Source organism: Asparagus officinalis, chromosome 8 (assembly GCF_001876935.1).
Source record: "Asparagus officinalis chromosome 8, Aspof.V1, whole genome shotgun sequence".
Lineage (NCBI taxonomy): Eukaryota > Viridiplantae > Streptophyta > Magnoliopsida > Asparagales > Asparagaceae > Asparagus > Asparagus officinalis.
The window spans coordinates 4290943-4312987 of record NC_033801.1 but is presented as its reverse complement, the minus strand read 5'-3'; the positions used below and the strand labels follow the sequence as shown (position 1 = coordinate 4312987).

At 36.1% G+C, this 22045-nt stretch overlaps 1 protein-coding gene across 1 annotated transcript; it reads right to left on the bottom strand.

Annotated features, from left to right (window-relative positions):
- On the bottom strand, positions 2795 to 20846 carry LOC109851568 (HEAT repeat-containing protein 6). The gene is given in 28 exon segments (XM_020421768.1): positions 2795 to 3508; positions 4380 to 4457; positions 4544 to 4662; positions 5465 to 5571; positions 7650 to 7723; positions 7900 to 8169; positions 9441 to 9514; positions 9599 to 9686; positions 9779 to 9842; positions 9941 to 10035; positions 10322 to 10417; positions 11434 to 11679; positions 12776 to 12973; positions 13903 to 14000; positions 15230 to 15320; positions 15390 to 15492; positions 15827 to 15914; positions 16222 to 16375; positions 16822 to 16873; positions 16958 to 17037; positions 18619 to 18966; positions 19052 to 19121; positions 19207 to 19274; positions 19347 to 19623; positions 19866 to 20017; positions 20391 to 20483; positions 20575 to 20656; positions 20658 to 20846. Coding segments are annotated over 28 exon segments (3570 nt in total). The 5' UTR covers positions 20750 to 20846; the 3' UTR covers positions 2795 to 3295.

Sequence of the window (22045 nt, the reverse complement as noted above, 5' to 3'; positions counted from 1 at the left end):
ATGTATGTATATTATTATACTCTCTCTCTCTCAGTATATATGTATATATAAGTTATACTCTCTCTTATATATGTATACTCTCTCTTATATAAGTTATATATTACGTATCTCCACACCTCTCCCTATTATATATGCTAATAATTATATGTGTATATATATATATATTATATATATATATGTATAATATATGTGTGTATATATATATATATATATACTAATATACTCTCTCTCTTAGTATATATGTATATATAAGTATACTCTCTCTTATATATGTATACTCCCTATTATATAAGTATACTCTTTTATATATGTGTGTGTGTATACTCTCTCTCTTAGTATATAAGTATAGTATATTACAACGGTTACTTCCCCATTGGCCCAACGAGCAACGGCTACAGGGTTACTTATGCGATTCTCTCTCTCTCTTAAATTATAACTTATAAATATATACAATATATTTACATATAATATATGTATATATAATATATAGTTACATAATAATTTAGAAGTATATACTAATACATAATTATATAAAATATAATAATGTTAAACTAATTTTTAGCAATTTTTTATCAAAAAAAAAAAAAAAGAAAAGAAATTTAAAAAAACCTAGTTGGGATATACTTATCTATTGTGATGCGATGAATTCAAAAATAAATTTATACTTGTAATTTGTAAATGATTTATTAATTATTAATAAAGAATTTATTTTTATAATTTTTTATTTGTAATTTATGTCATTTTAAGTGATTAATAAAATTATTATTTTTTTATCTTTTTTATAATTTAAAATTAAATAAAATTTGAAAATTTAAAAAAAAATTAAAAAAAAATAAAAAACCCGGGCCGACCCGGATGGACAGGCCTAGCTCCATGGTCCCTTTGATGCAGCACGATGCCCTCGCCTTTGCTTGAGCCCAAAAAAAAAAAAATAAAAAAAATAAATCATCGGAAAACCATCTCTTTGTTTTGTGCGCTGTCTTTCTTTTGATCTCGGCTACCGACGAAGCGAATCTCGTACGTAATGGTATTGCGGCCTGGGCCCTCCTAAGCTATCACCTCCGATAGCTTGTTGATGGCGGCTCCTTGTTTGGTATCTGAAGACGTAAGAATTAGAGGCGGAGAGTAAAAGTTACGTAGCTTTAAGTGATGTTAGTGAATGGTTTGGGGTGTTTAGTTAGATTCTTGCGGAATGATATCGTTACGAGGTTTTGCGGTACATGGATTGCTGTGGGCCCAATTTTGGTTTACTAGCATGGTTTCGTGAATGTGCGACCATGTGGCCTTACGCTCCGAAAAGTCAAATGGTGACGCGCGGTTTGCCGTAGGCTAAGGGGACCAGACTAAAGGGGCTGTTTGCGTTCTTTTTTGCCCTAAAACATTAATCGGAAAATCCTACGGCTAATGACAATTCTGGGTAGCTAAGATCTTTCTTGTTGTATCTAAATTCATGTTCGGTTTTACTAATAAGTTACAGAATTATTTTCTGTAAAGTTAAAATGAAAGCCACGTTTGGTTTTATAACAGTCCTCTCAGTATTGGCACAAGTTGCCTTCAGGAACATGACGTGTTTGATTTAAAATAATAGTTTTTTTTATAAACTTATTCACTTCCACTTCTCAACTCATTTTATTTGATTAAGTTGTTATTTTTCTCCCTTTTTTTCGTATTTCAACTTATTTAAAGAGGCTAGGAAAAAAAAAACGAAAGCATGCTTTTAAATTTCTCGAAACTTCTTCTTATAACTTTTTATAGAAATATATGGAGAAATTTATATTTTTGGGTGTGCTTCCTTCTTCTTCTTAGCCCCCTAAGGGGAGCTAGAGTCATCAATCACGGTCGCATGAAAATCTTCATTGGCAAAGCTTTATTTTAGGTTTCTGAATTCGGGAAGCCATGGGCCTCACCGGCAGTTTGGTAAGTCGTGTGCAGAAATTCGGGGGGGGGGTGGGGGGGGGGGGGGGCATCAAGAATAGTGCGACGTTGTTTCCAGCCACAGTCATTTGGATATGAGCTTTCCTTATTTGTGCAAGCCAAAAGCCAGCTTAACAAATGCTACATATTCTAAGGGTGACACTTAGAGGGGGGGCATCAAGAAAAGTGCGACGTTGTTTCCTAGCCATCAGTCATTTGCGATATGACGACTTTCCTATTTGTAGCAAGCCCAAAAGCCATGCTAACAATGCCACATTATCGTAAGGGCTGGACAACTAGAGCGGGGCGGGTGGGGGGGGGCGCGGCGAAGAACGCCATCAAGAAAGTGCGACGTTGTTTCCAGCCACAGTCATTTGGATATGACGCTTTCCTATTTGTAGCAAGCCCAAAAGCCAGCTAACAATGCCTCGTATCTAAGGGTGACACTAGAGGCACACCTTGTGCCACACCTTGAGGCACACCCCTCTCTCAGATACAGTACAGGAGGCTTATTTGAGATGTATTTAAAAATCTCAATTGAACCCCCTGTACTGTAGCTGAGAGAGGGGTGTGCCTCAAGATGTGGCACAAGATGTGCCTCTAGTGTTTTCCCATATCTAAACCGAACTTTACGCTGGCTTTTTCCCACCTATTCCCCTACACTACTACTACAGTATAACAAGAGAGAAACATGCAGTCCATTCTCGTGAGAATGGGCTTTTGCTTCTGGTTTTGTTTTCTTAAAGTTCTGAGATTTGAAACAAATAGGTATCATTATTCTTCCAAAATAAAACAGGAAATCTTTTCAGCATGAACGGACCACCGCGGGCCACGGTTATTCAGATCACAGCTTCTACATTCAAACAATATAATCATTGAATGTAAGAAAAAGGGAAAATAATCTTAAGCTTGTGAAAGTAGTAAAAATAGGATAAAAAAATTACAAAGAATAATGTTGAAAGCAATAAATCAATAATTACAGTCCATGGTTTTTCCGTCATTTTGACCAGTAATGCTACATGCATTGAAGCAGAAGGATAAATTACTCCACTATTGAAGTAGTAGCACCTACGCATATGAGCCGAAGATCATCACCTATGAAGTGAACCATTTTCGTGTGCACCTTGACGATGGTAGAATATAATTACTGCATGAAAGATTCATATAAGACTAAGTTGTTATCAATAATCATTAGCCCAATAGTAGACTTCTTCGGGTTTCCGGCATCCTGATAGCGTTCCGTAACCTAGCCAGCCATCTTGATGACCAATAGATACATCGTGTACTCTTTTAAGCCTGAAAATATAAGGGACTCCGTGGACTGAGTCTCTGCATTGCGCCAGATTCACATAAAGAGGTTTGCCAGATGACAATGAAGAGATCACGAGAAATTGCTGGCTAGTTTCTCAAGCCGTCGAGCAAGATTCTGATTATTGCTCCTCTCGTAGATATCAATCAGGGATTTTACTGCTCCGGATACCTTCAACAATATCAAGTTCTTAGGCAAATTATCCATTGTGCCGTCATTTGGGTTCTCAATAGGTACAGTCTTGCTTGTTGAGGGAGGGCCACTGTGCTGCATAAAGGATGCTTTCTGCAACAGATAAAATAAATAAATCATCATCTTGAATGAGTTATATATTTAGAAATGCCCAGAAGAAAATAATTTAGAAATGACATTTTGATTTTTGGAGACTTTTGCTTTAGATAACATAATTTTTTTTGGGGGAAATATATGATATACTACTAGGTTTCAGAGGCCTTTTTATGAGGGTAAGCTGTCAACGACAACAACAGTAACAACAAATAGAGAAAAAGGGGAGAAGAAATTCCAAACAATATCACTTGGTTTGCTTCTCTTTGCAAAAGGAGCCGACATTTTATGACTTCAGATGACTAATTATTTTGTGTGTTTCTGCAGGCACTGCATATCTTTAGGAAGGCAGTTCATTCAAACGGTAGGTGAGATTTGAATGAATGGTTGTCTATTTACTTTCCATCAAAATCACAACTATCTGGTACTACCTTTGATACTATACGTGTAGATTTACCATGTATCAATTTGAAGAGGTGTATCTCCAGATCCAACTCCCAAAGTTTATGCTGCACCTGTCTTTTCAATGTCATTCATATGATATGTTTTGGATTGCTGACAAAGAGTAATTCATATGTTGAATGCTATGAGGAAACTCAGATGTTGGATGATTTGTTAAATGCACTTAACAAGAAAAACACGACGACAAGTGTTTTTCTGATGTGCATGAAATGCTATGAATAATTCATATGTTAGATGGTTTGTCAAATGCTATGAGGAAACTCAAGAGTAATTCATATGATATGCTCAGGCTTGTTGTCAAAGGTCAACTCATGGGTCTTAGACTGATTAAAGAGGTTTTAAATTTCAAGAAATAAAAGGCCTGAAGAGGGGAAGGAGATCTTACAATTGCATTGTGAATGGACCTTACCTTAATAAGAAAATCTTTAAGAATTTGGTCATCGTCAGATGAAGCTAAGCCAAGGACATGTGATGTGGTCAACATAACCTGTAAAAGTCCAGTTATCCATAAAAAAGTGTTAATTAATGTTAACTTTAGAAGTGCATGTTTGCATGAACTATCATAAGACTGACCTGCTGTTCAAGGCTGTCCTTGTATTTAAAACTTGATGGCGATATGGCCTGGGCTGAACTTATTGATTCAAGTACATGCACTAGACCTTGAACAATATCAATAAATGAATTTCCATAATCTGCAAAATAGAGGGGAAAATGAACAAAGTGGACACAAGAGACTGATCTAGGAATAATCAATTATTTATGAATTGAGGTGACAATGCATGAGTCCAGATAGCATGCACAAACAGATAAAATGTCTGGAATTATTAGATAAGAAGAGGGAAAACCAAATTAAAATTAAAGAAAATACATTTTCAAAATTTTCCTTTTAACTATCCTTTCTTTTGACTCAAAATTTTATTTTCTTTTTCCAGAGAAAGGTCTTTTCAATAAACTGAATAAATAAGCCACACACCAACTCACATTTTACCATTTCTTAAGACATTACCCAAAAGTTCATCAATCATCCAAGAGAATATCCACATTTTATCAATTGTCTATTACTTTGACACTTCTAAATTTGATTTTTGTTTTAAATTTTTAACAACCCAAAACCAACAAACTAATACTTCCGATTTGAAACCACTGAAACAGTCAAGACTCCTGATAAGGATTCCAAGAAAAGGGATTTAAAAGAGATTTCAGACGTTGCTGTGAACTGCAACTGATACGTATATTTCAAAAGTATAGACTCCATAGCATTTAAAAAATCATCCTAAATTTCATAGCAATACCACAACTACAGTAGCAGTCTTTAACATTAGGATTGTATTGAGAGTATCAGGTAAAGATCCATAGCATTTAAAAAATCATTCTAAATTTCATAGCAACACCACAACTACAGTAGCAGTCTTTAACATTAGGATTGTATTGAGAGTATCAGGTAAAGATCCATTCATAGTTACAGGTGATCAGGCGGAGAGAACCATTACGAACCAAGTCTTGATGCTGGCACGGCCAACGCAACAGCAGCATGTATGCGGATTTTATAATTAGCGGCATCACGAAGTAGCAACAGAAGAATGCTGTAAACTGAAGGTGTCCTGAAAAGGGAAGAAACAATGATCTGAACCAAATATTTGAGATTGTGAATGTGCAGAATGGGGAGATATAGAAGTGATTGAATTGAAATTCATTGATGTATGCGACAAATGTGAAAAATGATGAAAATTTCCATTCAATCTCTAAAATCTACTTCCAGCATCGTGAGGAATATCCAATCAACAACATACTGGAGATGACTGGGTGGAACGAATTATTTGAAAAAGAATAAACTAGACAAAAAAATGTAGTTTAAGTATTGTGCATGGACTATGGAGTATGGTGATGTAGCAAAACAAACAGCAACTGTTACTCACAAAGATACACGCTGTTTTCATAGGATTTCTATGTAAAGGTTGCTCCCACAGGAACATACTACACGAAACACAAATTCTGTTTCCAAAATAGACTACTTCAGAAGTAGACTTATAGTGAATTACTATCCTATCTGAACTACCAAGGACTGCAACCATTTAGAGGAATAAGCATCTCCAGGTAAGAAAGCTTCCCGCAAAGAACCACAATCTTTTTGAATTATTCCAAGCAATATGAAGGATACATTTAGAGGAAAGTCATAAAAAAAGGGACAGTTGGATCAGTAAACTCATTACTAATTCGAATATAAACATATTGATCAAACACATCAACAATCAAAATTGAAAAGGCTCCAAGTTTTGGCTAAATTCATATCCAATAGTCAACACGAGTGTCAATAGTCAACATGAATGATCGGAGTTTATATTGAACGATATTTAGTGGATACTTGTTAAATACTCGTTTTATAATATATTCCAGAAGTATATTGAATAGTAGATGTTTTTAACATGTATCAGTAACGTTCTTTTAGTATAAAAGCTACTACAATTTCACTATTATCTGCTCTCTCTTTCTTCTTTCAGTATACTATACACTTTGTCATTGATCATCCATAATGAATAATTCTGCTCTATGATGCCTAGATACGGGTACGGGTACGGGTACCGGTACGGGTACGGGACACGACAAATTTGTAAAAAGTAGGGTACGGAGACACGGCTGTATATATATAAAATAATTCACTTTATGTAGAGAAAAGTTGAGAAAAGTTTCCTCGAGTTCTTAAAAGTTCATATTGAGTTTGTGCAAATATTCAAAGGTCGATGTAAATATACAGGTTTTAGGGATGCATATGTAAAAAAGCCCTTCACTTTTATATAGAGATATCACCTCACACGTCAAGCCTTATCTATTAGACCATCAGCTAGATATTTTTGATGGCAGGCCCGTAATTACTTCCTTCCCAAGGCCCAATTTTCAAACCCAGCTGTCATCGTGAATCGCGTCGAACTCTCATTTTTAATTCCCAATCCCCCTCATTTACGCCTCCTCTCTCTTCGAGCTCCCCTCCAATGGCGGAAACAGCGAGCAGAAGAACCAGAAGAGAGAGAGAGGAGAAGCAGGAGACGAGTCGGAGCCGAGGAAGAAGAAGCGGAAGAGGGGAGGGAGAGCGGGGAAAGAGCCGATGATGATCGAATCCAAGGATCCCCTGGAGGTTCTTGGATCGGATCTCGTGACACGATTGGTGGTTGTTTCTCGCGGGTGGCATGAGATCGCCTCCTCCGATCGCCTTAGGCCTCACAAGGTGCGTGAATTTGATTCATCGAATTCCTTTAAAGCTGCAATTGACCCGACGCCGTGTCCCTGCCGTTTGGGTGCGGATCCGCACCCAAAACGTACCCGACACGGGTACGGCACCAATTTAGCCGTGTCGGGGTATCATAGATTCTGCTTGACTCCAAACATCACCAACATAAACTAGATGAACCTGAGATAAATCACCTCAGTAGATGTACCGGGCCTAATGGGCAAAAGAAATAATCTAAGATACAGCCAGATCGTGAGATGGCATGACACGGAAATTCTCAGTAAAACTCATTATGTTTCTTTTGTTGTGAAATGAAAGAATAGAGAACAAATGCCTGATGATATTTTCTACTCATAAAATTATATAACCAAAAACGCATACATAGTTAAAAAAACAAATAATTTATTCTTCTAACACCCTGGGTGCTGAAATCAAAGTAAAAAGATTTCTCCATACCAAGGCATATTATGCAGCTTTATTGCATCATTCATGAATAAATTGCTTAATGCATGACAAACATTCCATTGAACCTGAAAAAAGTCATCAGGAAACAATAAGCGGAAAAATACCATCGTGGATTTCTGACCATGGTTCACATAAAATCTTAGCTAGAAATTCCATGAACAGTTACTCTTTGTCAAACGCTTCAGAAAATTTACGATCTATAGAAATTGTGGGGTCAATATAAATTGACAGATTTATGTACCTTCACATTACCCGTTGTCACACATGAAACAAAGGCCTGTATGATTCTCTCGAGCCAACTGGACTCCACACATAAGGTAGATTTTGAGATGGTGCTTTTATATGTAGAAGGACCACTTGTTTTACTGGCATTGATCTGGGAAAACTCAGTACCCTTAGCAGAATCATGAGAATCCAAACAGCCACTTAACCCGTTGCTCGAAGTAGAATAACAAGTGAATTTGATAAATCTCGAAAGGTTCCCGAGAGCCCTCACAGCATTTGCTTTTATCTGATCATAGTAGATTTACAGATAAAATTTATTCACAAGCGGGGCAAAAAAAAAAAAAAAAGGAGAGAGAGATAGAGGAAAGAAAGGGGAAAAAAGAATAGTATAATGCAATATGTGATACTTGAATTGTCTAAGCACTAACCAGATGAATATATTAAACACGGTACAGTAAGAGATAGGAAACTGCTGATTGAGGTATAGTAAAAGATAAATTATTTTGTACAAATCAATACTACTAAAATTCTTTTATGATGACATAAGGCCATTATTTCAACTACATTAGCAACCATCAATTTCTTATAAAGCTTCATCCCAAGTTCATTTTGGCCTACCACTCATCCTACCAGCAGCCTTCATCGGGTTTTACCTTGCAGACTTCTTCTTCTTCTTTTTTTTTTTTTTGACATCCATGGTTTTTTATAGGGATTTTCACTAGTTCAAACATCAGAAGTATAAGAAGTCACAGAATAATGAGAAAGGAGGGTTAATTGTGGAGAACGAAGATCTTTCAATTCCCAAATTAACAATATGATAGAAATGAGGAGTAACAAGATTAAGGCACTTAATATTATGAAACCATTTTTAAAAGCAAGGAGTAAGTGGAAAGCAGCTGAAGGCTTTGTCGCTAACTTAGATAAGAGTATCACACATGGAAAAGAATAGAGCGGAACACAAAAAGCTAAGGGATCAATAAAAAAATACAAATGTTGCATTATGTTACCAAAATAGTGCTAAATTGGATTGTAGCCAATATCAACCACAGAGTAACATGAATTTGCAATCAACATATTGAGATTCCGCGTGCATAAAAGTGATAGCCTGAGGAGACTTTAGATTCTTAGAATGAGTTCAGTTCTTATCTGTATTAGTAGTTACATGAAAATTTCAATAGTATGGCTAAGGCAGATAGAATTTTGAGTGAAATATAAAAAAATGCAAGCAAAAGATGTCCAAGAATAGGCATTAGCCCGATCCATAACCGAGGTGAATAGTCGGACAATCTTTTTCAGCAATTCTTAAGATTGCCTAGCCAGTCAAAACCTCAATCTTAGCAACTAGTTCAACGTGCTTTGTCCTATACTCCTATTTCCTAGTCATCTCAAGGTGTTATCAATCAAACTTAGGGAAATAAAAAAAATTGATAATTCTTGCAAGGAAAAGGGAATACGCTCGTTCAATCAAATAAAACTGAAAAAAGAAAACCACCATAGTGATCAGAAATTGAAGCCTCTTAAACAAAGCATTAAACTAATAGATATTAATTACCCCACCTTGTCACCATCCTTTATCAACCATAGAGCAGTCTCGAACAAAAGAGAAATGGACTTGGCATCACATACATCCCCTGCGAATGAGAAATTCAAACAAAAAAATTACTAATTTGGATCATAAATGCTGTAAAATATGAGGGGAAAATGTTCTGATATACCTTCAGATCTTTCCAGCCGTAAATCGGTTGCTTGACTGCGAAGAGAATCACATATATTAGCCAAAGCCCAACAAGCAGTTATTCGCACCTGAAAGAAATTTAGAAATTGATTTTTGAACCATATTAAAGAAGTTTAAGCCAACTAAGGAGAGAAAAAGAGTAAGAGAGCAACGTATATACTGCAACTGAAGAATCATGGCTGTTATATTGCACTGCATGAATAAACTCTTTAAGCACCCTTGCACTGTGAAAAAGCAAAATTTTCCAACAGTTAACATCTTGATAGAAATATGCAGGTGCAGTTGGCTGCATAAAATTTATAAATATAAATCAAATTACTACCGGAGAAGAATTTCTGAGAAACATGCAATAACACCAATGGCTCGACAAGCAGCTGATCTAACTGATGAGACACCATCATTCAGTGCTACATTTACCTACATGAATATGTAGTGGTTACTCATATGAACTATAAAAGATTCTACATTATGAATAAAAAACGACAGCATAATTAACGACTGAGGCTCCTGCCACTGATCTTAAAGGGACATCAGATGCATGCAGCCTTAAGGCCCATTACAGAAAGCAGAACCTGTGACTCAGAAATGTGAGCTCAGGATACAATGGAGCAACTTTAGCATCGCCCCACGGGCTGTGCAATTGTTAATATATAAATAGTAAACACAATAGTAATCACAAGCAATTAGAGTCACGTAAACATACAGTACAAGATAACACGAGGTCTTGTTCGTCCTGACTCAGGGAAAAGAAAACTGCTGAAGTCATTCCGGCAAAACAAGTGACCACAGCTGCCCTCACCTGGAAGGAACAATCATATAAACTCAGAACACAGGAAGAGGAAACTCACTACATGCAGATCCTCCTCGAACCACATAATATATATCCAACATACGTGCATTAAACTTGTTTAAGAGAATTACAACTCACTCATGTATAATATTGCATAAGATAATGATTGAACAAAGTGTTAAATAAAGACCACATGTAAGCACCTAACCAGAGACATAAAACTGGGAACCTGTTAGTGGCAATGATTAACAAATGATAATGCATGTGCTTACACACACACACACACACACAGACCCTGCCTGCACGCCTGCATGCACCCACACAAGCATGCAAACATGCATGCACAAACACACATGCACCCACACAAGCACACAAACACGCATGCACAAACACAAACACACTATGACTATGAGGTGACAAATCTTTTTCTACTAAGGCACCAAGAAATAAATTAGTGGTTGAGGCCCACCTTAGTGGACACATCGAAGCTTGTGGACTTCACCACTCCCATCTCTTGATAGTTCATCGTTAAGTGAGTTGCCAACTTATACTCAATATATACAGGGACAATAATCTAATTTAACTCTCTAACCGTGCAAAGAGCAGTGTAACTAATCGATTGCATATGAACAAGGGACAAATTGATAAATAGAAAGATTTGGAAGATTACCCTTCAATTGCCAAATATGTGAGAGGTATATATAGGAAAAAACACAATCACTAAATATAAATAAAAAGGTTCTTGCATTCGACATACTCGAAGGAATTTTGAATTTGAACTCGTATTTAGAGAAGATTTAAGTTTGAAAAAAATTAAAAATTTGTAGATGAATACAAATATTAGTCACTCTATAAGATTAAATTTCTGTCATATGTACTCACAAATGCACTTAACAAGAAAAACACAAAGAAAATGATGTATTATCAGACATTGATGCTTACTTGTAACAATTTCTTTGAAAGAGTTATTTTGTTTGACATAAAATGCAGAAAAAAATTTGAGCCAAATCATGTTTGTTACTTACCATAGGAGACCTGTGTGAGAGGCCCAGAGGCAGATGTTTTTCAATGACCTCAATCCAATGCTCCCTCCCAGAGGAATAGTCTGCTAAATGGCCACTTGAAGCCTCTCCAAGTTCATATGAAGGAGCAGATGAAATCTTTTTTGGTCTGGTGCAATCAGCAATAAGTTGAGAATCTGCCAACCTAAATTCAAGGAGGTCATCTGCTCCCTTAAATCCAGAAGATGCGCGAAGACACTCATCCAAAGCCTAGATCACAAGTCAGGTTCAACTTTTTAATTAAATAGACAAGATTAAATAGACAAGGGTAAAAAACAACTAGGCTGAATAATTGAAAATGTAGAGCACAAACAAAAACAACTATTCATCTTATAAACCTTTAGCTATGGCTTCATCTGAATTGTAAGCAAGGAAACCAGGGGATGGATTTTTATAGTACAAGGACTTATACATGATCTGTTTCAATTATAATTTTACTCAAAATAAATATGCCAACCGGTGAAGCCCAAGCCAAAAAATACGCAGGCCACCTAGCGGTCATCCAGGCTGCTGCCCAGCCCACTTTTTAAGACATTGCTTACTACAACTTTCATGTTTTAGTTAATGTTTGATTCAAATATTGTTCCCATGACTGACCGTTACGTTAAACCAAATATCCTTAGGAGACATGTATTGTCAACATAACTTTGTTATTACTGTAACTGCATATAAATGTATACTGATATATAATGTCATGGACACATCGACACAGGCATGACCTGATATGACAAGCATCAAACCATGCTAAAACCTAAAAAGAAAAAAACAAGACAAACATATCATGCATGATGATTGATACATGAGTTTGGCACAACATAGTTTAATGTTAGAAGTCCATTACAGATAAATACTGATCTGTGTTGAAGAATTGCATATCAACACTACAATATTACATTGTCACACAAGTTTGCAACTTCAAACACACTGATAATAGCAGGAAAAAAAAAGAACACAAAAAACTTACGCCTCATGTTAGCAACATTGGAGCACAAGACTTGTATTCTTAAATATATAAGCAATTATTAGATAAAAAGCCGATAAATCAGGACCATGGATAAATGGGATAGGCTCATTGGTTTAGGTTATTACAATAAATGAGAAATTTAGTTATGGTAGCAAATATAAACCAATACTGTACAGATGAAGTATAACATTCTTTTATCAATACTACGGATAAATGGGATAGGCTCATTGGTTTAGGTTATTACAATAAATGAGAAATTTAGTTATGGTAGCAAATATAAACCAATACTGTACAGATGAAGCATAACATTCTTTTATCAATACTACATAGCATAAGAGCTACCTTAACAGAAGCCATAACGCATTTTTCATAAGTAGATCCTACAGTTTTTCCAGTTTCTCCTTTCCATGGCCCTGAATGAAGTTCATAGCTAGAATCATAAGAGGAAGGTAGCTTCAATGATCTATAAACTGCAGCTGAAATGTTTTCCCATACTAGGGCTACTGTGGCTGGATAGTTGTGAAATACTGCCCTCAGGACCTGCAACCAAACCAGATGCTTTAGTGGTTAAAAGCAAGCACAATCAAGGAGCATACAGATAAATTATGCATGCTTTAATCGTTATGCTGTAATACACAACACAAGTAACTGAATACCCTTATACAAACAACTGGCTTCAGGTAGACCTTCCTCTTTAGTGGTTAATCAAATTAAGCTTAAATAACAAATGAGCAATCTTCCAAATTCGCCTAGAATGGAAAGAGTCAAGATGGAGTTATGTAGAACCACATTATCTCTGAGGCATGAAACATGCCAAAGATCCTAATGGAATCATGTCCCCACTTTGGCACCTACTAATACTCAAAATTTTAACAAATATTTGAGTGACAAAGGAAGAAAAGTTGTAATTATGAACATGTTATAGACGACTGAAGCAGCACATAAATTAAATGATATCACTCCAAGTGCATATGTCTATCTAATACACCTTCAGAAATTTCAGTTTGTCAGCTTGGAACGCAGATCTTCAAAATGACTGCATATAGCAAATTGATGGACATGAAATACTTATGAATGACCATTTTCGCTACTCAGGATAAACCGTTCATTATCTGGTCTAATGTAGGGAGATGGTGATAGAATTAGAGCGAGATTGTTACAGTAAAATACTGAATTGTCATGAAGGTGATATTGGGAGTTTTCAAACTCTAGATTATTCAGTATTGTTTCCCAATTATGGGACAACAAAAGAAAATAATGAACATATTATCAATTATCCTTGCAGATGATACTCTAAACAAGCACTTCTTAGGAGGCAAAACACTGCATTCTGTAAATCTTTAACTAATTTATTGCTTATCTAAGTTACACGGTTCACCACTTATAAGTTGCATCACCAACAAGCCAACTTTATAAGATAGCTATAAGTTGTATGAATTCTGAGATGAAAGCAATTCAAGAAGAATTACCTGGAGAGCCTCAAATCTCACAGTCAGGTGCCTAGCTTCATCCAAAAATTGAATTAACTGAGCAAATATGCCTGATTCTTGTTGATTATGAAGAAGACCTAGAAAGCGAACAATTAGCATTCCTTATCATGAATACAAGTTATAAACTCACATTTACCATGCAAATACATCTTTACTTCTCTAAGTATTGGACATCATGCAAGTGCATCATATGACTAGAACATGGGCCAGTTTCAACGCGAACCACTGCATTGATGTTTTGGTCAAAATCATGCTCTCAATATGGAATTTACTCAGAAAGTACACAGTAGTCAATTTCATTCTGAAGAAGGCCTGATATAAAATGGAGATTAGTTTTCTTTTTAATTAAACACAAGCGGCAAACTCACATGAATACTGTTTTAGTTGGTTACTCATGCATATATCATACAAGGAGCGTATGGTTCAGTTGTAGATGGAAAGGCGACAGTAGATGGTTCCATACCAAACCTCACATCCCACAATGGCATGACAGTAGAATATGACTGGGGGTACTGTATGTCAAAATTGCATTTTCTAATAGCAACTAGCAAGCAGGCGATGACCTGCTTCAGGATTGGTATTTCAACCTCTCAAAAGCTTCAGTGTGAAGCCTCTCCATCTTATCCCCATAAGTGAGAATACAATAAGAGCAACACATTATATATAAGAGAAATTACATGTCGCTTCAGCTATGATTACTGCAGCATTTCTATTCATAAGAAGAATGGTGAATAGCTTGAAAAAAGGAGTAAATCCAAGTTTCAGATTTTAATTAAAATCCTTCTTTGGTAAATAAAGTGAGAGACGAGATAGCCACTTTCACCCACCATAATGGTGTCAAGTGATAGAATAAAAAAGGCATGTGGAAGGTGTCAAGAATTACATCTTAGAGTTCTATTATATTCTATTGAAACTTCATAAGGTTTCTATACTTTTACCCTTCATGATTTTCTTTTTACTTTGAGTGCAAATCCTAAAGACAACCCTAGTTCGTCTGCAATTCTACTGAACTGGAAGGAAAAGAAAAATCTACATCCCAGAACACTCAAATGCAAAGAAACCAATCTCTAAAAGGGAGCTAACTGTATACAAGCAACTAATGTGTTTTATCAGGGTTTATTTGCACATATTTATTAGAACTAACACCAGCACACTGAGAATAATGCTGATTCATCTGAAATAACATAGCAATGATCTCCTGGCTAGGAACCAAAGTTCTTTTCAGAGAAAACATTAAACATTATGTGGGTACCCAAGAGTAGCCTTTACTAATGCTGTAATTGTATGTTCTCAAAAGGCAACTAACCTCTTGACATATCTTCTTCCAGCATTTTTAAGACATATGACGATGGAGGTGATACAGAAAGTGCTGCCCCCAGGCAACTAAGAGCAGTTTCCTGTCAAATAAACTTAAGCTAGATTATTGGCATAATGAACTACTCCCAATGTAGTAAAAGAAAACTGACCAGAAGGCCATTGTCCTCGATGTTACATGCAAGGCCCTCCCTTATTCTATTGCACAAAGGTGCAATCAAAGTGTGCAATAAGTTTCCAGGCATTCGAGCATATCTGTTCATTACAAGAAACATAGCTCTCAGAACATTTCTAAACGACCGAAACAACATATGAAGGCGTGTTTTGAAAATGACAATTGATAGGAAAAAGTATCCGAAACTCAAAGATTTAAGAATATCCAAAAAAAACAAAACAAAATGATCCTAAAAAACAAGGCCACAGTTGTAAAAAAGCCTCAAAACCACACGATAGTTTGTATATGATAAAGGGAATTGTTAGTAGTAAAACCTAAAACATCAGTCAAAATGCTCCCAGCTGGAATTTCTGGAATATTGTTGGCAATCAAAAAAACACATACACATTAGTATCAGACAAAAAGGAAACTTACGGTGTAGCAGATATCAGAAGCATAAGGACTTTGAACAACATTGTCAGCAACTCAGCATGTGTTTCCTGTTGTATCAAGTATATTATACCTACAACATAGAAGTATTCAAAACAATCGTCAGAGGTTGCATAGATGAACTATTCCCTTCAGAAAAAAATGAAATCTAAAAACTGGTCCAGAAGTTTGGCAACCTCCCAAAATGGGAGCAAGTTTGATCTTGGTCCCTAGAAGAAACTTATTGGGGAAAAAGTGGGCCAGAGTTGGCTCAGTTTTTCCTAGGAGAAAAAAGTCACCTAAATCTGGTTCTTTTTTATCCACCCATCCCTTGGATTAAAATAGAATGAGCTTTAAGGAGTTTGCCAAACAAGTCCTAAATAAAGGTTATTGCCAAGCACCTGTGTGCAATTGCATTAGAATTTGACCAAGGGAGGTGGAAAGTGTGGTAAATGATCCACATTTAGTAGACCCTTTATATTCAGCTAATTGTAGAAAGGTTGATGAATGTCCATCCAACATTGAGGCTAAAGTTGAAGCAGATGCCAGCCGTATCTGTATAAAAAACAAGGTAAAAGAATTGTAGAAAAAGAGCTGCATAAAAAGATGGGTAAAACATGACCCAGAACAAACTAAACAAGGAGAAAAGGCCACTATATTATAGCATACAGATCTCAGGGGAATTCAAAGTTAATGGCTAACATGAACGAGGGCCAACATAAACAGGAAAAATGGCAAACACGGAACCAATGAATGAGATACATGTAAAGGCCAATTGCAATGACAGAATTTGCAGTGAACAAGTACCATGCAATATACTCAGCAATAAATTAAGGCTGGAAAGGAGAAAATTGATTCAATGTCCAGTAAATGGAGAATTTTACAAGATAAAAAATAAAGACCACCATACTAGAGATATACAATAAAGATACAGAGTCAAAAGAATAAACAAAATACTTATGGTGAAAATTACAGAAGGAAATTAACACAAAATTAATTACCTTCATCACAGGATCAAAAAGCAAACAAGTCATAAGAGTTGCTTGATATTTTCTGTTGCACAAACATATTCTTTAGCATCATAGAATGAAAGAACAAAAACAGCAAGGGGGAAGATCAATAGGTGGAAGCAGGAACCTTGGCTGCAATACATCATTCTCAGGCAAAAGAAGTGTCCAGAGAGAGGTGAGTGACTTTGGTTCAGCACGACAGAGATCCTTTCAAGTCAGTAAGAAAAGAGAAGTCAATGACAGATATTTAAACTATCTCATCAATAGTTTAATGAAATATGAAGCTGCAGAAGTTCCATGCAAATTGTGACGAGCTAGTGAGGCATACATATTATTAAGACAGTAAATATATAGCCAAAAAACACTTCAAATTACATATTCTAAGAGAAGTACAAGGAATGTAAAAGAGAAATAGGAGCTAGCTAGCATAAGACTCAGACAGGAAGGAATGAGGAGAAGGAAGAATAGGACTCCAATTTGAAATATTGAGAACTATAATGCCTCTGACACTTTAGGGATCTACTGGAGATTCTAAAAATCAGAAGGCTTGGCAACTATTTACAGGCAAGTACAAACTTTTAAATGACTACTAAATTGTCACCTATTTCAATTTACAGAAGGAAAAAACACTAAATTTGTAATCAAGGAGAAAAAAACCTAAACATATCCTTGATAATTTTTTAAAGGCAACTATCAACTCGCTTGTTTTGGTCCTCCAAGTAAGCAGGAAACAAGTTCTATTTTCCATTTTTTAATAATACAAATAACGGTAACAACAAAGATAGAAACAACAAAATAGTCTTTATCCAAATGCTTGATGTGGCATGAACCCTTTTTCTTTCTTCAGTTCCATTAAGAGAGCCATTCCTGTGATTAAATCAACAACTGTTAGATTCTCTTTATTGCCTCACTTCGTGATCTAACTTGCATTGTTTCACTACATCATCAACAATTATATTACTCTTAAATTCATTAAGCTTCATTGGAGAATGTACCGTAAACATGCCCTTTTACAACTTGCAAAGTTATATTTCAAATAAGAATGGTTTCCACCAAACAAAAAAGGATTACAGCGACAATCTAACTTAGTTGACAGTACTTAAGTCATAACTGAACAAGCTGTGCTTCCGTGTGTGTGGAAATAGATTCAGAATTTGATGAAAGATAAAATAAAACTTCAAATAAAAGATTTAAGAAAGGGGTAACGTGACATTTTCTTTATGCTCTTCAAAGACTGAACAAAAAAATTCTCTAAAATGACACATAGCCCTTGCAGAAGAGAAGACTATGGTTTCTCAGGAAGCAACACTTTACAACAAAGATCATGACACCTGCATTACATTGAAAAGATAAAACCCAGTTCATAATTGCCATTAATATCCCCGAAATGCATAGTTACAAAAACTAAACCATGTAACTAAAATGACTTGTCTTTAGAAAAAAGTTATTCAAAGACATTTCTAGATAGCTTAAATGAAATATTATACTGGAAACTGCTTCTTTTTCCCCTTCACTTGGATTCACCATAAGCACAGATGCAGTAAAAGCATCTAAACATAATTGCAGTTCACTCGATGCCGCACCATATTTTTTATATTTTATACTAACTAGTATAAGGTAAAGTAAAAAAAATTACTCCATCGTTTTAAATGCTCATAGGTCATTAATCCTGTATTTAATTGCACATACTTTTTACTTTATTATTACAGCATAATGCTTTCAGGCTAAGCACATATACTAAGCATGGAAAGTTAACAACAATCGGGGGAGGAATGTATAGGAAGTTACTTGTACGCAAACAATGGCAGCCACCCTAGCTTTTGAACTCCTAAACCGATCTCCATTTGTAGCATAACTATCATTATCACTGAGATCTGAATCTGATGAAGATAAAACATATTGTGAACGATCACAATCTGAAGAACTCTGAGCATCTGAATGATGCCTGTTAGTCCTCTCTCTCCTTCGAAGATGTGGAGGCACGTAACTTCCGCCTTTCCTGGAATCAAGTAATGGCTTCTGGTTTGGGGAATTCAAACTCTTGTCTTTTGGGTCGGCACTTACAGGTATTAAAGAAGATCGACTAGAGAGACCATATGTGAAAAACATTTGCAATGTTGCCCCAAAACCTGTAACCTTACAAATTATAACAGGAAATATCAGAACGTAAATAACATGTCCTCCATAAATCTAATCAGGTTAACAGAAACAAAGGGCATACTTGTCCTGAAAGGGAACCTTTTGGATGAGTTAGCACCAAATGTAGACAATGAAGAAGCGTAGTGTAAAACCTGCAAACATAGTTAAAAATTATTCAAGTGCATGGGCGGCAACTGTCAGAAGTTCTACAAAAATCACAATATAAATTCCAAATACCTTGACATGACATTGTCCACGATAAGCAAGTTTCTTGATGCTACGAAATCCATTACTTTTCTCAGAACCTAGTACAATTATATTAAGAAGAAGAGTAAGGAATATGAAATATACTTCCCCCATAAAAAGAGTATGCTCACCTCCACCAGAGACTGCCACAAATTCTCTGAAATAGAAGACCCAATTCTCGATAAGGCATCACCAATCATAGAGAATGCAATAGTTTGCATCTCCCATAGATTGTTGTTGTATTTGGGTTTTCGGGTCCCAGTGTTTGCGCCACTCCAGTTGTTTTCATGTGGATAGTACAAGGTAAGTAATTCAGAATTCAGGCATGAAACAACAGAGACAACTATTTCAGCTAACTCCAGGCACTCTGACAACGAGCTGTTTCTTCTGTAAGCCTTGTCGAAAAACCTGAATCATAAAAATGGAAGCTCCATGAAAAAATTTCTATATGTTAAACACCAAAAAACAGGGAATAATGTAGAAAACAGGCAACAACTTGATGAGAGCATGCATAGCTAAAATCAGAAGTATGTTACATAAAATGAGAAAAGTGTTTAGTTAATCACGCAAAAATTCCAAATTTTACGGCCATATATCACCAAAAACGAGAGTTGTATTGCTGTAATCACAGAAATAATACAAGGACTAACCTGACAATTTCTAAAATTTCAGATATAGCTTTCATTCTGTCAGCGTTCCTTGCTGTAGCATTGCACTCTAGCATCTTTCTAAGAAAGTTTAGCATGATGGTCCAAGAGGATGAGTCGACTCCCATACGAACTTTGCAACTAACCTCATGAATCTGCAGCATGTACAATAAACAATTCCAAGTATATATACATATATAAGCTTGAAGGTTCACTTGTCAAGTGGAATTAAATGTTTCTAGGAATTTGGGAGGGAAAAAACACACGGACGCAGGCGCTCGCGCACACACACACAAAAAAATTCACTTCATAATGGATTAATTCGCTTAGTAGGTCAATAATTTGTATAACAAACACATTAAGTACTCTGATAATTTGAATAAGAATCAAGCATGCATGGAACATTTCCAACTGGGTATAGGTGATTAAATCAAACTCTCCTCTACTCATTATAAAGTGAAATCAACTTTGTTTAACCAGAATTCAAGGAAGGGGAAAAAACAACAAAACGAAAAACAAAAAGGCTACCAAATGAAAAACACAAAACAACGATTGACCAGCGTCCTCGCATTCAGAAATCGCCGGAGCCAGTTCCGCCAACAGAATCACATCCGAGGTAACCTACAGGCCCCGATCCAACAACTCGTCTTCAGAAAAACGAAATTAACTTCGATTAAAAGAGTAGAGAAGCTAGGGTTAGGGTTTCCTTCACCTCGTGAGAGGGCAACTCAATGGACGCGGCGGCTAGGTCTTCAGCGGACTGAGAGAGGATGAGATCGCGAATGAGAGAGGTGGACAGCGGAGGGAGAGGGTGAGGTTAGGGTTTCGTCTCTTAGAGTAAGAAACGCCGTTCGCCATGATCGGACGCGGGAGGATGACGACGCCATCGCCGGCGAGATCGCGTCTCATGGACTCAATTGAGCTCAGAGCGGTGTGCTAATAGGTTCGCTGGCGGCCGAAAAGGTGTATCGAATTTTAGTTTTCAGCCCCTGCCCATTAGAAACACGGCCTTTTTCGTTATTGGTACCTTAAATCTTTAACGTTTTTAAATCAGTCCCTAAGATCATTTGTTTTGCTCTTTCGTCCCTTAATCCCATTAATTATTTCAAATTATAGAATAGAACGTGCAATTACAGTTACAAGTGCTTAAAATGTGTGTGATAGATAAGAAATGTTTTATAAACCAGTTCAGTTCAGAAGGTATGACGACTTTCTTCAGTTGTAGAGAATGAATGTGTAGTAGAGAAGAAGCTCAAGTTTGTTCATAAACGTTAGTGAAGGATTTTCAGCAGACCAAAACTTCGGATTCTTAGGAGACACTAAAACCTTCCCGTTGGATATTTTGTTGGAGAAAAGGTAATTTTACCTTCATGAATAGTCCTACATGGAATATTGTTATGAATAAAATTAAAGCGTGTGTAACGGCTATATATTATGGGGAACACTACGAAAATTTATGATGAATGTTACCGTATTAAATGTAGGAATTATAATGGCTTTCTTAACCCTATATATACACCCCTTATTCACTTTCGGAAGATATATAGAAACAATTATCTCTCTTTCTTCTTCTCTCCTCTGCATATTATTTTCGTTCATATGTTGGTGTTATTTTTGGGCAACCGTTCTTCGTCTGAGCTGAAGCTCTTTCTCTCGCCCGAGTACAGAGGTCGGCCACTTCAGTGGGTTTTTACACGACTGCTCCCGATCAGACCAGACTTTCTTATAATTTTATTTCGGATTAATTTTACATGATATAATTTTATTTGATATTTTTCCAACAGTATATACTATGTGCAACATGCTACATATTTTCCCATTGTCTTACTCTCTTTTGCCAATTTCATTCTCTCTAGCACGCACGAAGTTGTAAAATAATCAATTCCCAAAAAAAAAAAGAATTCACTGATGAGTCGACGACCGACGCATAATCCCACTTCTAACCTTTGCCTATATGCAAAATTCAGTATCAAGTCGGCTGAGATCCTGGCCGGCACAAAATGCTACTTCTCTTGTTGGCAAAAGGCATAAATTCTTTCGGATATTCCCTCTATCCTATTTAATTTCATTGCAAACTATATATATATATATATCCGTCGTGACCAACTAAGCAAACTAACAATCTCCATCACCTGTAGCTTTTGTGTACTTAAAAATGGACGTATTTGATGGTGAAAAACCAG